General features: G+C 43.8%; 1 protein-coding gene across 1 annotated transcript in view; it reads right to left on the reverse strand.

Moving 5' to 3' along the window:
• Positions 1-239: 239 nt before the first annotated feature.
• Positions 240-20,319, reverse strand: part of CNBD2 (cyclic nucleotide binding domain containing 2) — a 63,628-nt gene continuing 43,548 nt past the window's right edge. The window contains exons 10-12 of the mRNA XM_054970141.1: positions 5,000-5,165; positions 3,381-3,520; positions 240-576 (exon numbers count right to left, since the gene is read on the reverse strand). Coding sequence (XP_054826116.1) covers positions 240-576; positions 3,381-3,520; positions 5,000-5,165 — 643 coding nt within the window. The remainder of the gene's footprint in view (positions 577-3,380; positions 3,521-4,999; positions 5,166-20,319) is intronic.

Raw genomic sequence — 20,319 nt, forward strand, 5'->3', positions numbered from 1 at the left:
AGAAACATTAAACTGTCTTCAGAATTAAAACCCAGCTTCAACTGGAAAAGAGAACTCTCCCATGAATATGGCCCTTTCTGATAGAAAGTTGTATATCTAACAACAAATATGTATCTATGAATATACATAAACAAGCACACACACAAACACACACACACACACACACACAAAGATTGCCAGTACGACTCTCTAAACCTTCTCCATGTTGCTTATCCATAAATCTAAACTCTTGGAAGTCACTAAAACACTCCTTCTAAAGTGGGACGTATTACATTGATGCCATGAATCAGTTTTGGTTGGATCTGTGGTAAGAACTCATCATCCTTTGCACATTTTGGGTGGCAAGGTACATATTTGCACGTTTCTGGTGGAAGGTTTCTATGGCACTGGATGGGAGTCAGGTCCAAGATACCTTTTTCATTCATGTACCAAGATTCAGCAATTTCTTCTGCAGGGTATGAGTCTGGAGGTGTTACCATCTTCATAAGTTTGGGCTTCATCACAAACTTCAACAGATCTTTCTTAAATAGTTCCCAGGAATTCTGTCGGAGGAAGACCTGACACAGCTCATCATCACTGAAAAGGGAGCGCAAAACTGAGAATGAGGCCTGGGCTCTGTTCCTTCAACAGCAATTCAGCTGGAACCTATTAACTCTACCTACCCGGGATACTTTTTTTTAATTGATATCAAACAGATTACAAGTTACAGAATACATATAACAAATGACAGATAATATGTAACAAGTATTAAGAGGATCAAGAAACCAATGATAAAAGACAAGTATTGACTCCTAAATGTTGGAAAGTCTGCGGTGTGGTAGGAATTTTCTCCCGCTGCTGGTGGGAGTGTCAACATGTCGTTATTTTTTGGAAGTTCTTATCTCTATTAAAGATATTACTGGTTATTCAATCCCTCTAAAGCCAGAACTAATATGCTTAGACCAGTGGAATGATCTTCACATTCCAAAAATAAGAGAGGACCTTGTAGCAAGTCTATTAATAGCTGCAAAAAGTGCTATTGCAACTTGATGGAAATCAAATAGTGTACCAACAATTTTTTTTATTTTATCAAAGTAAAAAGGGGATACAAAAGAAAGAGGGGGGAGGGAAAAGTTAATAAGGTCAAGAAGATTTTGCAGCTTATCGCTACAGAAATTCTTAGAATACAGAGTGCGCAAAAACTTAATCTTTTTCAATATTTATCCATATAGCAATAAAGATTGCAACGGTTAAGTCCCATTACTGTATATTATTCCTCTATACTACGCATACTTAGCGCCTCCCACCTCCTTCTCCAAACTTAGCAATAAAAATTAATAATCCAAAAAGAAAAAACTCCTTGTTCCATTATTACTACATTTCATCTTATCTCTTTATGTAACTGATTAATATAGCAATCCTCTCTACTTATCCCTAGCTTTATCAATGTTTCCATATCTACAAACTATTTTAACAATTATATATTCAATTATATATTCATACATTTCCCCCCTTGTCAGACTATAACCTCTTATAAACTATATACAATAAGTCAGTATGTGATCTTATTCCAATTTATAAAACTGCAATAGCTTATTTATTCTATTCTTTATAAGCAAAATAATTCCTCCACTTCTCTCCAAATTCTCTTATTAGTCTTCTATTTATATAACTTGTCAATTTTGCCATCCCTGCATATTCTGACATCTTGTCCTTCCAGATTTCCTTGGTTGGGCATTTGTCTTCTTTCCATTTACTTGCAAACGTCACTCTTGCTGCCGTCAACAAATATCTGAATAATTCGTGTGATGTTTTATCAATATTTTCTGGTATTATTCCCAACATAGTCTGGGGTTTCAAGGTAAAATCTAATTTTAATTTTTTTTGCATCTCAGCATGTATGTCTTTTGGAACATATTTTGGAAAATATTCAGGATTTAAAATTAATAGGAAAAAAACTAAAATAATTACCAAGTTTTTAACAAGGCAAGAAGAAGAAAGAATTCCGGAAGCATAAGGATGTGAGATAGCAACGAGTGCAGTGAACTATTCGGGCATAAATATAACAGGACAAAAGGAAACACTGTTTAAAGATAACTATGAGGCATTGTGGAGGAGAATCCAAAAAGATTTAGAAAGATGGTCCAAGTTAAAGCTGTCCTGGATAGAAAGAATTTCTGCAATTAAAATGAATATCTTATCGAAAATTAATTTTTTGTTTCAAATGTTACCAATTAGCATAAAAGATAAGACATTGAAAGACTGGCAGAGACAAATAAATCAATTTGTTTGGAATGGCAAAAAATCAAGAGTAAAATTCAAGGTACTACATGATGAAAGAAGTAGAGGAGGGCTGGCGGTCCCAAATAACAAGTTATATTATCAAGCAGCTGGCTTGGTTTGGATTATTGATTGGATATGAAACCCTAAGCACAGATTAACAAGACTAGAGGCAGTGGATTTAGCAGATGGGCTGCATCATTACCTTTGGGAGACAAGAAGAACAAGAAGACAACAAAAGAATCATGTTATAAGAGACAGCCTGATACAAATTTGGGAATCAGTTAGAAAGAGAATAAGTCCATTGATATTGCCAATATTCTCACCAATTGAAGCTTTTTGTGATAAAAACCGGAGAAAAGACAATGACTTAATAACATATAGAGATATGATAAACTCTCAAGGAAAGATAAAATCATGGCAAGAAATTCAAGATGAAGGAATAAAAATACAATGGCTGATATACTTTCAGGTGGTCTCCAGATTAAAAGAAGCTCTTAAAGTTTATAGAGGACAATTAAGAGATCTTACAGAATTCGAGAAAATAATTACACAGAAGAAGCAGCACATTCTGGGTCACATTTATAAACTTTTATTTCAATATGATACAGAAACAGAACAAGTTAAAACTTGCATGCTAAAATGGATGCAAAATTCTGGAGAAGAAATAATATTTCAACAGTGGGAGAATCTTTGGACGAAGGGTATAAAGTTCACGGCAAGTCAAACTCTAAGGGAAAACTGGTATAAGATGTTTTTCATATGGTATATCACACCAAAGGACATTGAGAAAATGGATAAGAAATATACAGGGTCATGTTGGAAATGTAAAGAAGCAGATGGTTCTTCTTATCATATGTGGTGGACATGCAAAAAAAGGGTACTAACAATTTTTGACCGGCATACAAAGGTTTGGGACCACTTTATAACGGAAAAACTATAGGATAAAATATACCAAGCCGAGCACTTTCCTAAATGTTCTGATTTTCAAGAAAAATGGTTTCCCTTCTTCAAATATCTGAAAAATAATAATATTTGGTCTACATCAAAGATTCATAATTTTCTATTTATCATAATTGTTATAATGAATATTTTACAGGATTAATTATTACTTCTGATACCTTGGATACTTGATCTTTATTTTGCACAATCTCATGATTGTGGCATCGTCGGCACATTCCTCAAGTTTGTCTTTTTTCAGACGCATGAGGTTCACCCCTTTGCTGACCAAGATCATGGGACGGATATCTTGCAGATTTACCTAAAGAGGAGGAGCAAACAATATAAAAGCTAGCTCCTGCATATCAGCTGTGCAAAACGGTACCATCCCTCTGCCCTGACCTGGATGGCCAAGGCTACCCTGCTGTTTTGAGATCTCAGCAGCTAAGCAGGGTCAGCCCTGGCAGGCAATGGCAAACCCTCTCTATTAGTCTCTTGCCTTGAAAACCCTATGGAGCCTCCATAAGTCACATGCAACTTGACAGCACTTTATACACACACACACCATCCCGCTATGTGTTCATCTCCTTCAGATGTTCCCCACCTGGGTAGGGAGTGGGCAGTTGGGGAGCCTATTTGCTTATTCCTAGAGATTGGGAGGGGGGGCTTTGGGAATGGGCCAAATCCACATGGCTCAAGTTTGCCGCTATTTTCCCACCATTTATGCGCTTCTGAGAGGGCTGTTCACATACTCTTACCTCAATCCCACCATTCTATCCTATCTGTTGCGCTGCACCTCAGACGAGGTTGTCACACTTTCAAACGCTTCTCTTGCGCAGTTCTCACCATGGATGTGAACAAAAAGAAGCGGTTCCCAAAGAGACTGCCCCCTCTTAACCACGCACACTTCCTTGTTTCTTGCCTTTCTGGAACACCATCCCTCTTTGCCAAGCAATTCTTATAGTCCCAACTCTGTCCGAGGCATGCCTGCACCCCCATTCTGTTTAATTTTTTTTTTAAGGGGGGCATTCCTAGCGTTATTGCGCAATCCTGTTCATGAAGATCACCCACAAGTGATTTGAGAAGTGGCGTTGTAAAAAGTCTGTGGAGGCATCAAGGGTGTGTGTGTGCCATTTTTTTTACTGCCGAAGGAGAACCTAGGTAATTTCTGATAAGCGGACTGTGCCTGCAAAGGTTGACTCTTTCCATTTTTAAAAAATATATATATTAAAATTATCGATATAGCAAAAAATCGCTATCCTATAATTACAGTTCAGCAGTCATTAACCAATCCCAGGCATCAATGGGGGTGTGGCCCCGCCATTGCAATTGAGCAGAAAATCGATATAGCGAAAATCTAGCATTACATTTTTTAAAAAAGGCTATGTGATGTCATCAGCGACGGCAGATCTAAACCCGCCCCATATCGAGTGATGCTGGCACATTAAAAGGGGGGATGTGAACACAGACTGGGACATTGTGGATTAGAATCCAGCGCAATTATTGCGTATGAAAAGCGGAAGGTAGGGTAGCAGAAAGTGTGGACTCGGCCATGGAGGGACTCAATGGAGACGTGATGTCTGATTCTGTCCTCCAAAAGTTGCCGTTTCCTCCAGGGGTAGGATTTTTATATTCTGGAGTTAACAGGGTTGAAATTACCTGTAACTGCTGTTCATCAAGTATTCTTCTGTGCAGTTCTTCTGTGTGATGAACTGCTATAATTCTAGAACTCCAGGGTTTACCTGGAAGTTGGCACCCCTGACTTAGAAAATGTCTGGCCCTAGGCCTGGCATATACTCACTAGATAATCCCCTTTATGCAATTCATCCACTCTTATATACACAGCTGCAGCCGTAGAAGCTGGTATCTCTCCATAGGGTGTACAGTATACTGATTTCTTTTGCAGGTCTCCTGATATAACATTTTGTACAACTTCTCTGTTATCATCTTGTTGCCCAAAGAACAAACTAGAAGCAAAACAGAATAAACTTACTATTGTAGGTAGGTTTATTGTTTGTGACCAAAGGCCATTACAATCCATACACATAAAACACTCTAATATATAAACATATGTACAAATATTAAAAGATTAAAATGATCTAGGCAGAAAATACCAGTCAGATAAAACCATTGCTATCTCTGGAAACAGCTCTAGCCCGAAATTTCTTGGCTGCTAAGGTGAACAGAGAGACTCTATAAGAAACAAATGCAGCAGTGTCAGACAAAAGAAAAAACAACTTCTCAGAGTCTGAAGAGGAGTTCAAACCAACTACAAACTCTTCTAAGAATTTATTCCTTGGCTCTGCATAGAGCGGGCAGGATAGTAGGTAATGTGGTAAATCACAATGTGAGCACCACAAATACAGTAGTGGAGGTCTTGAGGTGTTTTTGCATAGCACTCAGCTTGTCCGGAGTCTGGGGCCCAGCCCCCGGACTTGCCAAAAGAAGGGATGGGAAGCAGCTGGGGGACTGCTACCCAGACACACCAATGGACACCCAGGAGCAGACCAGGCTGACAACAGAAGGAGAAAGAGAGACGCCCCAATCTTAGGAGGGTAGAGCAGCACCCAAGCCCCAGAGGGTCAGGCGGGGCAGGTGGAAGCCAGCTAGCCCCACCCTCCGGGGGAATGCCCAAGGGTCAGGCCAGGAGAGTGAGGACCACCAGGGAGGAAACAGCCCCAAGGGAGAAGGCTCAGAAAGCAAGAACAGTGAGCCAGCAAGCCAGCCAGCAACCTTACTGGCATGGGAGGAAAAGCAGCAGCAAAGACAACTCAGGACTATGCTCCAGCCTCCAGGCAAACTAGAGGGGATTAGCCAAGACCAGGAAAAGCTGGAAGCAAAGCCATCCCAGGTGTGGTGACCTGAGGCAATCAGCAGGGAAAGCTTGGCAGCCAGCCAGGAAAGCACAGCTGTGGCTGATCAAGGCAGCCAGCAGAGAAAACCCAGGTGTAGCTACCTGAGACATCGAAGGCTGTGGCTAGAGTTCAGGGGAGGGTGTGGCTGGCAGGTGGAGCTGGGAATAGGGGAAAGGATATAAGGAGAATCCACCCACAGGGCATGGCGGGTTGTTGTGTAGGAGGATGGTGGAGTTGAGGGAGGGAAGCTGAGAGGAGGAAGATGAAGGAGAGAAAGGGACAGGAGTCTAGGGGCAGCAGAAGGCGAGGGGGGAGGGAAAGCAGCAAGGATTCTGTCTGGTGGACCAGGCCTGTGAGGGGAATGAGAGGGAGCGAAGGTGATGTAGACCCCTCCCTTTGTCCACAGAGTGGGAACCTGCATATTCCCTGATGGCATCCCCATCTCAAGGTCAGGCGGGCTGGCACCTCACAGGGCGACACTCAAGACAGAACCTGACACAGCTAACATCGCTGTGGGCATAGCTGGGAACCAAATTGAGGTAAAGGCTGTTATGAGGTTGTGAGGGAGGATGTTGACCAAACAGGGCGCTCTTACATGATCCTTCTTGAAAAGTTTAAACCATGGGGAGAATTTAGAATAGGAGATCACCTGCCTATCCATTATGGCGTCACAGTGGAACACCCATTCCCAAATGTTAAAGCCAACAACCAGGACACCCTGGGAGTTGTCGCAGATGGAGTAACATTGAAGATATCATTATAGCTGGCTAGTTGTACAGCCTCGTTTTTATGCATAATAACCTATGTAATAGGTTGGTATTGTCGTTACGCTCCTTCTTCCAGAATCTGAGCAGGGTTGGATGTACACGGGCTTTGACTGAGGGCAGGCCAAGCTCTGCTCACATAAGAGCTTCAGGAGTACCTTTTGGTAAAGCTCAAATTCTCCTTAGGAAATGGTTCTGGATAGATTCCAAAGCTGTAATTAAACAATCTTTCCAACCCCAGACCTCTACTCCATAAAGGAGCTGAGGAACAGCCTTGCTCAAGTAAATTTTCAGGGCTGGATCTATTAGAAAACCTCCTTTTGTATAGTAAACTTACTCATTCAGATTCACACTGTTTCTCTTCTGTACAGAAATGAGTGTTGGTGATTACTTGCTTTTCAACAATTAATTACCGCCCTCAAAAAGACTAGGGCCGATTCCAGATGACTAACCTTAAGTCGCTTCATGCCGCCCTCTTCCGGATTGCGACGGGGAAAATGCGAAATATCGTGTTTCCTCGTGCGAGTTTTGCGCGACGACGCGCAAAACTCGCGTGAGGAAACGTGATATTTCGCATTTTCCCCGTCGCAATCCGGAAGAGGGCGGCATGAAGCGACTTAAGGTTAGTCATCTGGAATCGGCCCTGGCCTTAGCTATTTGACTTTTTGTTAGAGTCTCTGGAACTGCTTTCCATAGTACTCATTGGATTAAACTGCTTGGGGAGGGTCAGGTTCCAGCCTTACTTTGAGTGGTCGAGCTTTAACCGTGATTCTAAAATTTACTGAGAACCAGTTGCAGAGAAAGCCCAAACTCCTGTAGTTTTAATGGTTGTGTAGAACAGGGAGTTTAGGCTGGGAAAGAAGCGCCTTTGATGCAGGCATCAGAAAAGTTATGCCTGCAAAATTTTCCTCTTCTATACAACTTTAAATAATAGTTATTGTGCCCATAAACCTGTATAATGTAGTGGACAGCGTGTTGGATTGGAGCTGAAAAGGTCTAGGTTCAAATCTCCACGAACCTGACTAGAACTTGGGCCCCTTCGCTACTCTTAGCCTACATCACAGGGTGGTTGTGACAGCCAGTGTGGTTTGGGGATTAGAGTGTCAGACTAGGATCAAATACCCACCCTGCTATGGAAGCTCACTGGGTGACCTTGGGCCAGTGACACACACTTAGTCTAATCTACTGAAAGGGGATTTATTTTAGAGTACTCTGCGTGTTAATTTAACCCCACTTCAGCCAATGACTTTACACAGAATCAAATCACCAAAAGCAGTGATCTTGAAAGAAATATGGGTTTATTGTTTATGAAATAAGCCCATAGTCCGGGGTATGGGTCCCAGCCCCCAGACTTGCCAGGAGGGAGCAGTGGGAGGCAACCGGGAGGCAGTGGCCCTACCACCCCAGCCAGCAACCAGGTCCAGAACCTGCCTACTCCAGGGGGAAGGGGCGAAAGGCCAAAGCCTCAGAGGGCTGGAGGGAGCAGGGAGAAGCCAGCTAGTCCCACCCATTCCTAAGAAGACTGCCTGCCTTCTTAGGAATGTAGGCAGGCAGTCCCACAGAGGAGGGTGACCACAATCCAGATCAAATGAAAATATTGATGTGCCGACGGGATTATGCTTGCATATTATACCATTCCCGTTTCGTATACACAACTTCTTCCTGGGCACAGTTATTGGATTCCTACTGGTCTTCAATTAGAACAGCTCACCACATGATATTTTCATTACTGGCATGAACCACCATTTCAGTGCAAATTTCAGTGCAAATTTCTGTGGGACTGTCTGCCTACATTCCTAAGAAGGCTCTACTGCAGCTCTCACCCAGACGTTTCTTTATGAACATTACAAAAACACGGACAAACAACTGTTACCTTGTATAATTGTTACCTTGTATTTATTATAGATTGTATTTATTTATTTTTTTTGAAAAAATTTTTATTGGGTTAGAATCCATTATTTTTACATTACATTCAATTTTCCCCAATTTTTTCATTCCTAACCCCCTCCCTTTCCCCCCCTTTTGTTGACTTCCAACAGCTTTCCCACCCTTTGTCCCTTTTCCCTTACTTCTGTTAAATTCCTCTATCTAAAACAGATATACATTCTCTATTATATTAAGCAGTACATCCTTAACTACTTTTCTTGTTATATACCCAAACTGTAAGTCTTTATTTCCATCTTAGATAAACAATTTATCCCATTTTCCAGTTTTGAATATTTCTATATATCATAAACCATAAAAATCTTACATTTAAATCAAACAATTTGACTTATTCTCTATATATTCCTCATTCTATCTTTTTATGGTAATTCTATATAGCACATCACATAGTCAATCAATTTGGCTCTTCTATACATTCAGTTTGGTGCATATAAATCTTATCAAAGAAAGAAAATATTGTTAATTATTCAATCCTTATATTTAAACCTTATCATTAATTATTTTCTATCAATCTTCTATCTATTAACCTATATATATCTATTTATATATCAATCTGTTAACTGCTTATTAATTCACATTTATCTCTTCCTCCCTCGGTAAAGTCACCCCCCTCTATTATACTTTTATTATACTTCAGTAGTTCTCAAACTGCCACAGTTTTCCTCCCACCTCCCATTTCTTCTCCAGATATTGTTTCAGCTTCTCCCAGTCTGTGTTAAACTGCCCTGAGTCCAGATTTCTCAGTTTTCTTGTCATCTTATCCATTTCTGCCATGTACAGCAATTTGTAGATCCAATCTTCAATAGTTGGCACTTCTTGTACTTTCCATTTTTGCGCATACAAAAGTCTGGCTGCTGCTGTCATATAGAATATTCACGTCCTATGATGGGCTGGAATTCCCTCCATTCCCAAGTTTAGTAGCAGGAGTTCTGGGTTCTTATTTATTTGGAATTGTAAAATTTCACTCATTTCTCTTATTACTTCCCCCCAGTACTGCCTAGCTACCTCACACGACCACCACATATGATAGAGGGAGCCCTCATGCTTCTTACATTTCCAGCATTTATTAGAAGTATTCAAATTCCCTAGCGCAATCTTCTTTGGTGTCATGTACCAACGATAAATCATTTTGTAAATGTTCTCTTTAATATTAGTACATGTCGTTGTCTTCATTGTAGTTTTCCACAAGTATTCCCATGCCTCCATTGTTATTTCTTTATTAAAATTAATAGCCCATTTCACCATTTGTGTTTTAACTGTCTCATCCCCGGTATACCATTTCAACAGTACTTGGTATACCTTGGATATTCTTTTCTTATCTTCTTTAAGAAGAGTCTGCTCTAGTTCCGAATTCTCTATTCGTATACCTCCCTTTGCAGAGTCCGAGTTATATAAGTCTCTGATCTGTCTGTACTGGAACCAGTCGTAGTTAGGTGATAGTTCCTCTTGCGTCTTTATTTTAAGTTTAGATGCTTCAGTTTTAATTATTTCCTTGTACGTTAAACATTGTTGTTCGCTATCGACAGCTCTCGGGTCTATCACCTCGTACGGAACCACCCACAAGGGAGTTCCTTCTTGTAGATAAATTCTATACTTCTTCCAGATTATATATAGGCTTCTCCGTACAAAATGATGTAGGAACATCGAGTTGACCTTTACTTTGTCATGCCATAGATATGCGTGCCATCCAAATATTTTTTTATATCCCTCTAGGGCTAGTAGTTTCTTATTCTTTAATGTCATCCATTCTTTCAACCAAACTAGGCAGATTGCATCATGATAAAGTCTCAGATTGGGCAGTTGCATTCCGCCTCTTTCCTTTGCATCTTGTAAAACTTTCACTTTCACTCGAGGCTTCTTGCCTGCCCAAACAAAATCTGATATTTTCCTCTGCCATTTTTCAAATTGTTTAGAGTCTCTGATGATTGGTATTGTCTGTAGCAAAAACATTACTCTTGGTAACACATTCATCTTAACTGCTGCAATCCTACCCAACCATGACAAATTCAATCTGTTCCATTTAATCAAGTCTCTCTCTATCTGAGTCCATAGTTTTTCATAATTATTTTTGAACAAATCTATATTCTTTGCAGTTAATTCAACTCCCAAATATTTCACTTTGCTTGTTACTTCACAGTCCGTTGTTTCCATTAATAGTTGTTGTTTCTGCTTAGTCATGTTTTTGCATAGTATCTTTGACTTCTTTTTGTTAATATAAAAACCTGCCAAGTCTCCGAACTCCTTAATCTTATCTATCACTCTTGGCATGTTCTCCAGTGGGTCCTCTACAATTAACATTATGTCATCCGCAAATGCTCTGACCTTATATGAATAGTCCTTTATTTTAATTCCACGAATTTCCTCATCTTGACGTATTTGTATCATCAGAATCTCCAACACTAAAATGAACAACAATGGAGACAACGGGCAACCTTGTCTTGTTCCTTTACTTATCGTCAATTTCTTAGTCAATTCATCATTCACCACAATTACTGCAGTCTGGTCTCTGTAGATTTCCTTAATTGCTCTGATGAATCTTTCTCCCAGTTGTAGCTTTTCCATAGTGGCAAACATAAAGTCCCAGTTTAAATTGTCAAACGCTTTTTCAGCATCTACAAAGAAGAAACCAACCTCTTTGTCACAACGCTTATCGTAGTATTCAATAGCATTGATCACTGTCCTTAAATTGTCTCTTATTTGTCTGTCTGGCAAAAAGCCTGCTTGTTCCTCCTCTATGACTTCCGAGAGCCACCCCTTCAATCTCTCCGCCAATATCTTCGCAAAAATTTTATAGTCATTGTTAAGTAGCGATATGGGTCTGTAATTTTTCACATTAGTCAGGTCTTGGCCCTCTTTTGGGATCAATGATATGTTCGCTTCACTCCAAGTAGCTGGAATCCTTTGATCCCTTAAAATTCCATTTATCACCTCTTTTAGGAATGGTGCCAGTTCATTAGCCATTACCTTATAAAATTTAGCCGTAAGTCCATCTGGCCCTGGCGCCTTTCCTAGATTTGCAGATTGTATTGCCTTACTTATTTCCTCGTCAGTTACTTCACTGTTCAGCTTATTTCTCCAAGCTTCCGTGATTTCTGGAAGTTTGGTTTTCTCCAAATATGACGCTATTAATTCTTTATTCACTTCTTTCTTATTATACAACTTAGCGTAGAATTTATAAAAGGTTCTACTAATGGTAGTCTGCTCCAAATACGTTTTGTTATCTTCACAAATTTTATTTATTATTTTCTTTTCCCTTTTCTTCTTCAATTGCCATGCCAGGTACTTCCCAGGTTTATTAGCGCCCTCAAACGCTTTTTGATTCAGTCTTTTAAGATTCCATTCCAATTCTTTATTACTCATTGCTGTTAGCTGTTCTTGAAGAATTTTAATTTCCTGATATATTTTCTTTTTCCCTGGTCTCTTTTTTAGCTGTGTTTCTTTGGCTTTTATTTTCTCCTCAATCTCTTGTCTTTTCTCCTCTTTCTTCTTTCTTGCTCTACCATTTAAATCCATTAGTATGCCCCTTACAACCGCCTTGTAAGCATCCCAAACTTTATTGGTTGGTACTTCTTTATTTGTCAGGTCCAGTGTATATCTAAACTGTACTGACTCCATTTTCTAATGCTTCTAGTGTTTAAGTGCTTTCTTCCCAGGTGCACTAGTTCCCAGGCAGCATTCCCACTGGAGGCGACTGTTTTGTCTAACACCGTTCCACCAAGCATTGGCCTTGAAGGAGAGCAGCTTCCCAGGACTGAGAGATGTTGTTTTGAGAACCCTGGGGGGAGGCAAATCCAGATGGGTATTGTTACTCTGTACCTCATGCTTTGCCCTTCATTGGTAACAATGATCATGTACCATCCTGAGTCTCCTATTCAGGACAGTGGACTATAATGGACCTTTTCTGCAGTAAAGTTTCCTTATTCACACAATGGACTTGTGTTTGCTTCTAAAGGGAACCCTGTAGTGAGAGCCTTATTTAGCCACAGTCTGACATTTTGTTACCAATCATGCCTGAGTCGGGCCCAGCGGAATCCAAGGTTGTCCCAGACAGGGATCCTTTGTTTGATCCGTATGCGTCTCCCGACAGTCAACCAGTGCAAGCCCAAGACTCCCAGGAGCTGAGACCAGCCGGGACCGGGACCGGAGCCTCCACTCCTACCCCGCCTCTCATCGACCTCGGTGCTGAAGGGACAAGGCCGACGGCGGCCGCTCTCCCCTTGATCTCGTTACCCACCCCGTCGGAGTGGGGAGCCAGACCCCGAGAAACGAGAGAGCGCCGGGCCGGTGGACTCCATCCACGAGTTTCGATGGACGGGCGCCGAAGCCTAGAAACCGTCCCTGAGCTAGATAGCAGCCAACCATGGCGATATTGGAACAGGACGTCCGAACAAACGGAGGGGGACACATCCCACCGCGGCGCCCTGAGTTGGGATTATTCAGAACTTGCTCCGTGGAAAGAGCCAACGGAAGTTCCTGAACAAAGTTGGGTGCAGATGCAAAGTCGCACCCATGCTGTAGATTCCGGCATCTCGGCAGTGACGGGCCTGGCCAAGGGAATTCTAGCAGCGAGATCGCGAGTCGTTCAAGGAGACCCTCCGCCTTGGGGCCCATTTTCCCCGGTGAGTGCAGCGAAAGGAGGTTCCATGATGGAGCAACCGGGGCCAAGTCGAATGCAACAGTTAGAAGCTAGACTGATGGATATGGAAGAAAGTTTGGCTCATGCCATTCATCTAATCTCTGCAATGGGGGCAGGAGAGAGACTGTCACCTGAAGAGATGGCGGTGCAGATAGCTACCCTCCAAAGTGTCATCTCAGATCCGGTGGAGGGAGTCCGGCAACAGTCGTCACCTACGGGAGAGGGGGAAGCCTGCCCTGGAGAATCGGGAGAACAGCCCACGGAATTTCCCAGACAGCACGAAATTCCACCTAGAGGGGATACCCCGGTTGAGCCACCTGGAGAAACTCCAACCGAACCTCCTAAATCGGGAGGGGATCTGCCGCCGGACGAGACTCCAGCTGAGACTCCCGCTGAGCGGCCTACGGAAGGGGAAGAAAAGCCAAGCGAGACACCGGTGATACCCCCTCATACTTCTCCAATAACGGTCCGGCCGGACCAATCGGAAGAGCGCCCGGCTCCACCTGAGGAGGGAGCGCCTCGTCAACCGCTGGAAATTGTTCCCGTCGTGCAAACTCCAGGGGACGGTCTACCGGCGCCACGAGACCAGCCTTTGCTTCCCAGAATAACGACGCCTGGAGGGGCAAGCCCGCGCGGCCTTCCACCCATCCGGCCTTCGCCGCTGCGGCCCCTCCCGCCTCGACCGCAGCCCATACCGTTGCAGCAGCCGGTCCGTTGGCCACAGGATCAGCCCGCCTTACCACCCCCGAATCAACCGGGAGGGCCTACACCACTACGACACCACCAACCCCCCCCCCTCCGCGGCCGATCCTCACTCAACCACACCAGCCTCCTCCACCTCGACAGCTACCGCCAACGCCTCCCGTGTTACCAGCCAGACCAAGACTGCAGCCACCTGCTCGCCCGCCACTGCAGCCTCCGGCCCAACCGAGACTACCCCCTGCAGCCCAGCCACGGCAACCTCTGCCAGCGCCGCCGGTGTTGCCGCCGCCAATACAACCACCACCGTTGCCCCAACCGGGGCCCCAGTTACCTCCTCCCGCACCCCAGGCGCAATTAAGACTGCCGATGGACTTCTACCCAGCACCGGCTCCGAGACAAGAACTCCCGATGGGCTGGGTGAAACTGGAAGCCACTTTTGATGGGGATCCCTCCAAACTAGGATTTTTCCTGGTGCAAGTGGTGCAATTTTTCAACCGGTGGGGACACCTCTTCGGCAGCGAGGCCAGTCAAATTGAACATCTTGGATCACGCTTACAAGGCAAGGCAGCGGACTGGTATGTAGGACTATACAATATTGGGGCCCCAGAACTCGATACTCTCCAGGGGTTGGTGGATGCTATCCGAGCGCAATATGAAGACCCCTTAGAGGAAACCAGGGCCCGAACAGAGTTGCAAGCCATTAAACAAGGCAGCATGTCAGCAAGAGACTATGTCACAAAATTCCGGCAATTGGCAGCCAAGTGCCCTAGGTGTGAGGAGTCCACCAAGATTATTCTGTTCAAGCAAGGACTAAACCCGAGACTTTTGGACAGAGCCCTCATGCAAGACAATCCCCCCACGTTGTTAGGTTGGATCCAACTTGCATGCGAAGTGGAGAATCGCATTTTGGAAGTCCGTTTGGTTGAACAACAACAACAAACGGGACAAAGAAGACCCTTGACTTTACAGAAGGGAGGACGGGGAGCTGGCTACGCCACCCGTGGAGCGAGAGATGCTAGATGGCAACAAGGGCTGTGTTTGCAATGCGGACAAGCCGGTCACTTTGCAGCACAATGCCCCTACCGGCCTGTGCAAAGACCTCCGCTTCAACTACGGCGCCCAACCCTTGCTCCGTTTCCTACTCTTCAACGCCCGATTCCCGCGCCACGAACGAATAGAGGCCGCGGCGCTTCCCAAAGGCCCGCCTCAGAGAGAGGGCTGGAAGCGGAAGAAGTTATGGAGTACGACCCCGCTTCCCCAAATGCAGAAGTCAATCCCGAAAGCCCCCAGTCGGGAAACGAGATGGATCTGTCGTAAAAGGGCCCAAACGACAGATCAGCCCCAAGCCAGTCCCTGCACGGAACCGGCCGCCTGGGTCCATCTTATTCATGCCAGTGACACTAATCAACCCAGAAAGGAAAATGCACATTCGAGTGCAAGCCCTTATCGACTCTGGCTGTTCGAGAGACATCATCGCGCCAGCCCTAGTCAATGGACTAGTCTTACCAACTCGGGAATTACAGAACCCAGTAATCTTTGAACAAATGGATGGTACCAATATGAACCCCGTTACCGCTGAGACCATCCCAGTGATCACAGGCATGGGACAACATTGGGAAAAGAGGTCTTTTGTCATCAGCTCTACTGCCAAATACCCGTTAATTCTAGGCAGCAAGTGGCTATGTGATCACAATCCCTACATAGACTGGGCACAAGGATGTATCACCTTCAGTCATGCCAACTGTAAAAATCACCGTTGGAACCAAAACTGGGGTGATGATCCAACTCATACTGAAAAGGCCCTCCTCACTCAAGAAGAAATCAATCAAATACCCGAACCGTATTGGCCTTTTCTAAACGCTTTTTCTGAGGAGGAAGCTGATACTCTACCCCCGCACCGACGAACAGACTGTGCGGTGGAAATTTTACCCGGAGCCTCACTGCCCAAAGGACGACTCTATCCCATGAGTCTCCATGAACGAGAAGAGCTCCGGAAATTCATCGACACCAACCTCCAACGAGGGTTCATCCGCCCAGCCAACAGCCCCCACGCCGCTCCGGTTCTCTTCGTGAAAAAGAAGGATGGGGGACTACGACTGTGCACGGACTTTCGAGGACTTAATGCAGTGTCCACCAACAACGCCTATCCTATACCACTCATCCGAGACCTTCTCAACGTCGTGGCCCAAGGTAAGACCTTTACAAAATTAGACTTAAAAGATGCTTACTTCCACGTCCGTATCAAGGCAGGGGATGAGTGGAAAACCGCGTTTAATACGCCCCTCGGACAATATGAATACCTAGTTATGCCTTTTGGATTGACGGGAGCCCCGTCGGTATTTATGTCCATGATCAACGAAGTTCTGCACGAATTTCTGTACAAAGGGGTGGTGTCTTAATGATGTCTTAATTTATTCGGACACAGAGGAAGAACATATTCAAATGGTACAAAAGGTCCTGGCCACCTTGATGAATAATAAACTGCCCATCAAGTTGTCCAAATGTGAATTCCATAAAACCGAACTCACTTACCTTGGGTATTGCATCTCCCAAGAGGGTTTAAAAATGGATCCAACCAAAATACAAGCGATCCAAGAATGGCAAACCCCCACCACCCGTAAAGAACTGCAATCCTTCCTGGGTTTTGCCAACTTCTATAGAGACTTTATAGCAAATTTCGCCCAAATCACGCTCCCCTTAACAGAATTGCTGAAAACAAAAGATAAAGGGGACCAAGCTAAAAAACCCTCCTCCAAACTACAATGGACCTCCGATTGCCAAACTGCTTTCGAGTGCCTAAAAAAGCAATTTGTAACGGAACCCATCCTCTCCCACCCCAACGAACAGTCCCCTTTCATAGTGCAAGTCGACGCCAGCGATACGGCAATAGGGGGAGTTTTACTGCAGAAGGGGGAGGATGGAAAGTTGCGGCCTTGTGCGTTCCTGTCTAGAAAATTTTCGGAGGCGGAAAGAAATTGGAATGTGTGGGAGAAGGAGGCTTTTGCAGTAAAAGCAGCCCTTACTAACTGGAGACATTGGCTGGAGGGGGCGCGATACCCCTTCGAGGTCTGGACAGATCATAAAAATCTGGAGGCCCTCCGAAGCCCACGCAGACTGAATGCCAAGCAATTGCGATGGGCGGAATTCTTTTCCAAATTCAACTTCACTCTAAATTATCTCCCGGGCAAAACTAACTTTTTGGCGGACGCCCTATCGCGCATGCCCCAACACAGGAGCAAACGGGAGGAGACTGTCGACACGGTCTTCTCGCCTACGCAACTTGGGGGCGTGGTGACTACTCGCAGTCGAGCCAAGCAGCCCCTCCCGGCCAACCAGGAGTGGAAATCGAAACTTAAAATTGAAGTGGAAAAGGAGGGGGATAAAGCTCCGCAAAACAAACTCGTCCAATCCCCACAAGGGGATTGGCTAGCTGGGAGCAAGTTTTATGTCCCAGACAGCCTCAGGCTGGAGGTCTTGCAGCGCTGCCATGATGCTCCCACTGCTGGTCATTATGGGTATCTGAAAACATTGCATCTAATCCAAAGGCAATTCTGGTGGCCGGGCATGCGCAAAGACATTTCCCAATATGTTAGTTCCTGCCCCGTTTGCCTCAGCGCCAAAACCAGAAAAGGAAAACCTCCGGGTCTCCTGCAACCATTGGAAACACCCAACAAACCTTGGGAAATAATATCTATGGACTTTATCACTGATCTACCTATTTCAAAAGGACATAATTGTATTTTAGTCGTGGTAGATCTGTTCTCCAAACAAGCTCATTTTATTCCCTGTACTGCTATACCCACCGCTCGAAAACTAGCAGATTTATTTTTAAAACACATCGTAAAATTACATTCTTTTCCGTCCAAGGTGATTTCGGATTGCGGCGGACAGTTCGTTGCCAACTTCTGGCGGGAGCTTTTGAGAATGTTGAATATTGAGCAAGGCATCAGCTCAAGCCACCACCCACAAACCGACGGACAATCCGAAAAAACAAACCAGATACTAGAACAGTTTCTTCGTTGCTACATTAATTTCCAACAAGATAATTGGGTGGACCTTCTCCCTCTGGCCGAATTCTCATATAACAACAGTGTACACGCTTCAACTGGAGAGGCCCCTTTCAAAATTGTCTATGGAGCTCACTTCAACCCCTTCCCGTTGGACGCTCCCCCTCTCCATTCCTCTAATTTGCCAGATGTATCTTCGTGGTGGGGGGAGGCGGCGCAACAGTGGACTCTTATTAAGAAACATCTTGAAAAAGCCAAACTGGATTACAAAAAATACGCAGATCGCCATCGTGTGGCCGAATGGGATTTACAACCTGGAGATCATGTGTATATTTCCACAAAAAACCTGAAACTAGCTCAGACAAGCCGCAAACTCGCTCTGAAATTCCTGGGACCTTTCCCTGTGCGCAAGATAATAAATAAAGTGACTGTTGCTGTAACTTTGCCCAAGAACTTACGCCATGTTCACGATACGTTCCATGTCAGTCTTTTGAAAAGAGCTCCTACCGATGACAAGTGGCACATCAAAGCTCCACCCATTCCCACTTTAATTGACGACCAAATCCACTATGAGGTACATCAAATTTTGGACTCTAAACTCAAACGAAATCAGCTTTTTTACCTCATTAGATGGAAGGACTTTGATTCTGGGTATGATGAGTGGGTGAATTCTGTACATGTTCATGCTCCTAGATTAACCAAAGCTTTTCATACTCGCTACCCATATAAGCCAGGGGGGGATCTGTTTTAAGGGGGGCAGAATGTCAGGTCCAGTGTATATCTAAACTGTACTGACTCCATTTTCTAATGCTTCTAGTGTTTAAGTGCTTTCTTCCCAGGTGCACCAGTTCCCAGGCAGCATTCCCACCGGAGGCGACTGTTTTGTCTAACACCGTTCCACCAAGCATTGGCCTTGAAGGAGAGCAGCTTCCCAGGACTGAGAGATGTTGTTTTGAGAACTGTGGGGGGAGGCAAATCCAGATGGGTATTGTTACTCTGTACCTCATGCTTTGCCCTTCATTGGTAACAATGATCATGTACCATCCTGAGTCTCCTATTCAGGACAGTGGACTATAATGGACCTTTTCTGCAGTAAAGTTTCCTTATTCACACAATGGACTTGTGTTTGCTTCTAAAGGGAACCCTGTAGTGAGAGCCTTATTTAGCCACAGTCTGACATTATTCACGTTGTATTGTATAAAAAACTTTGTCTCTCTTCTCAATATTTCCATATTCTCATTTTCCTGTAACAAGTCCTCATTTATTCTCCATGCTTTCCTTTTTCTCCTTTTTCCTAATTTCCACATAATTGGATTATGATCTGAGCCTACCATCGGCATTATTTCCACCTCTTTAGTCCATAACGCTAAGTCTTTTGAGGCCCAGATCATATCAATTCTTGATAATGTAGAATGCCTTGCAGAGTAAAAAGTAAACTGTCTGCTTTTAGGATATTCTCTCCTCCATACATCTTCAAGAGTCTCTTGTTGAATCAACTCAAAAAAAAGCTTTGGTAAAAGTCCTTTTTTCTTTTGTGCCGTTGTAGTTTTTTTATCTAGTTCCAAGTCTGTCACTCCATTGAAGTCTCCAGCAAGAATTATCTGGTCGTATACAAAATCGTCTAAATGCTTCCTCAAGTCCTCAAAGAAGCTTTCTTTTGCACCATTAGGTGCATAAAGTCCGACTACCAACACTTTCTTTAAATTCCAAATACATTCCACTGCTACAAATCTAGCTTCCACATCTCTCATAACAAATTTTGGCTGTAGCTCCTCTTTTATATACAGCACCACTCCTCTTTTTTTCTTGTTAGAGGCCGCTACAAATTCTTTGCCCAGTTTTCCAGATTTTAAATATTTTACATCCTGTTTTCTAATATGGGTCTCTTGCAAACACACAATGTCACATTTTTGTTTTAGTAGCCAGTGAAAAATGTTTTTCCTCTTATTCGGTGAGTTTAGTCCAATTACATTCCAAGATAATACTTTACACTCCATACTCATAGTCTTGTTGGTAAGTCTTTTTCATTGTCCTTAATAAATCGCTCCATCTCTCGCTCAGATCTGATGCGTTTTTTGGCCCCTCCAAACTCAAAGGACACTCCTTCCGGTAGCTCCCATCTGTACCTGATTTTCATGTCCTTCAAAATCTGAATTAGCACTTTATATTTTTTCCGGTCTAATAACACTGATCTGGGCAATTCCTTCATTATG

This window comes from Eublepharis macularius, chromosome 2, assembly GCF_028583425.1.
Source record: "Eublepharis macularius isolate TG4126 chromosome 2, MPM_Emac_v1.0, whole genome shotgun sequence".
Lineage (NCBI taxonomy): Eukaryota > Metazoa > Chordata > Lepidosauria > Squamata > Eublepharidae > Eublepharis > Eublepharis macularius.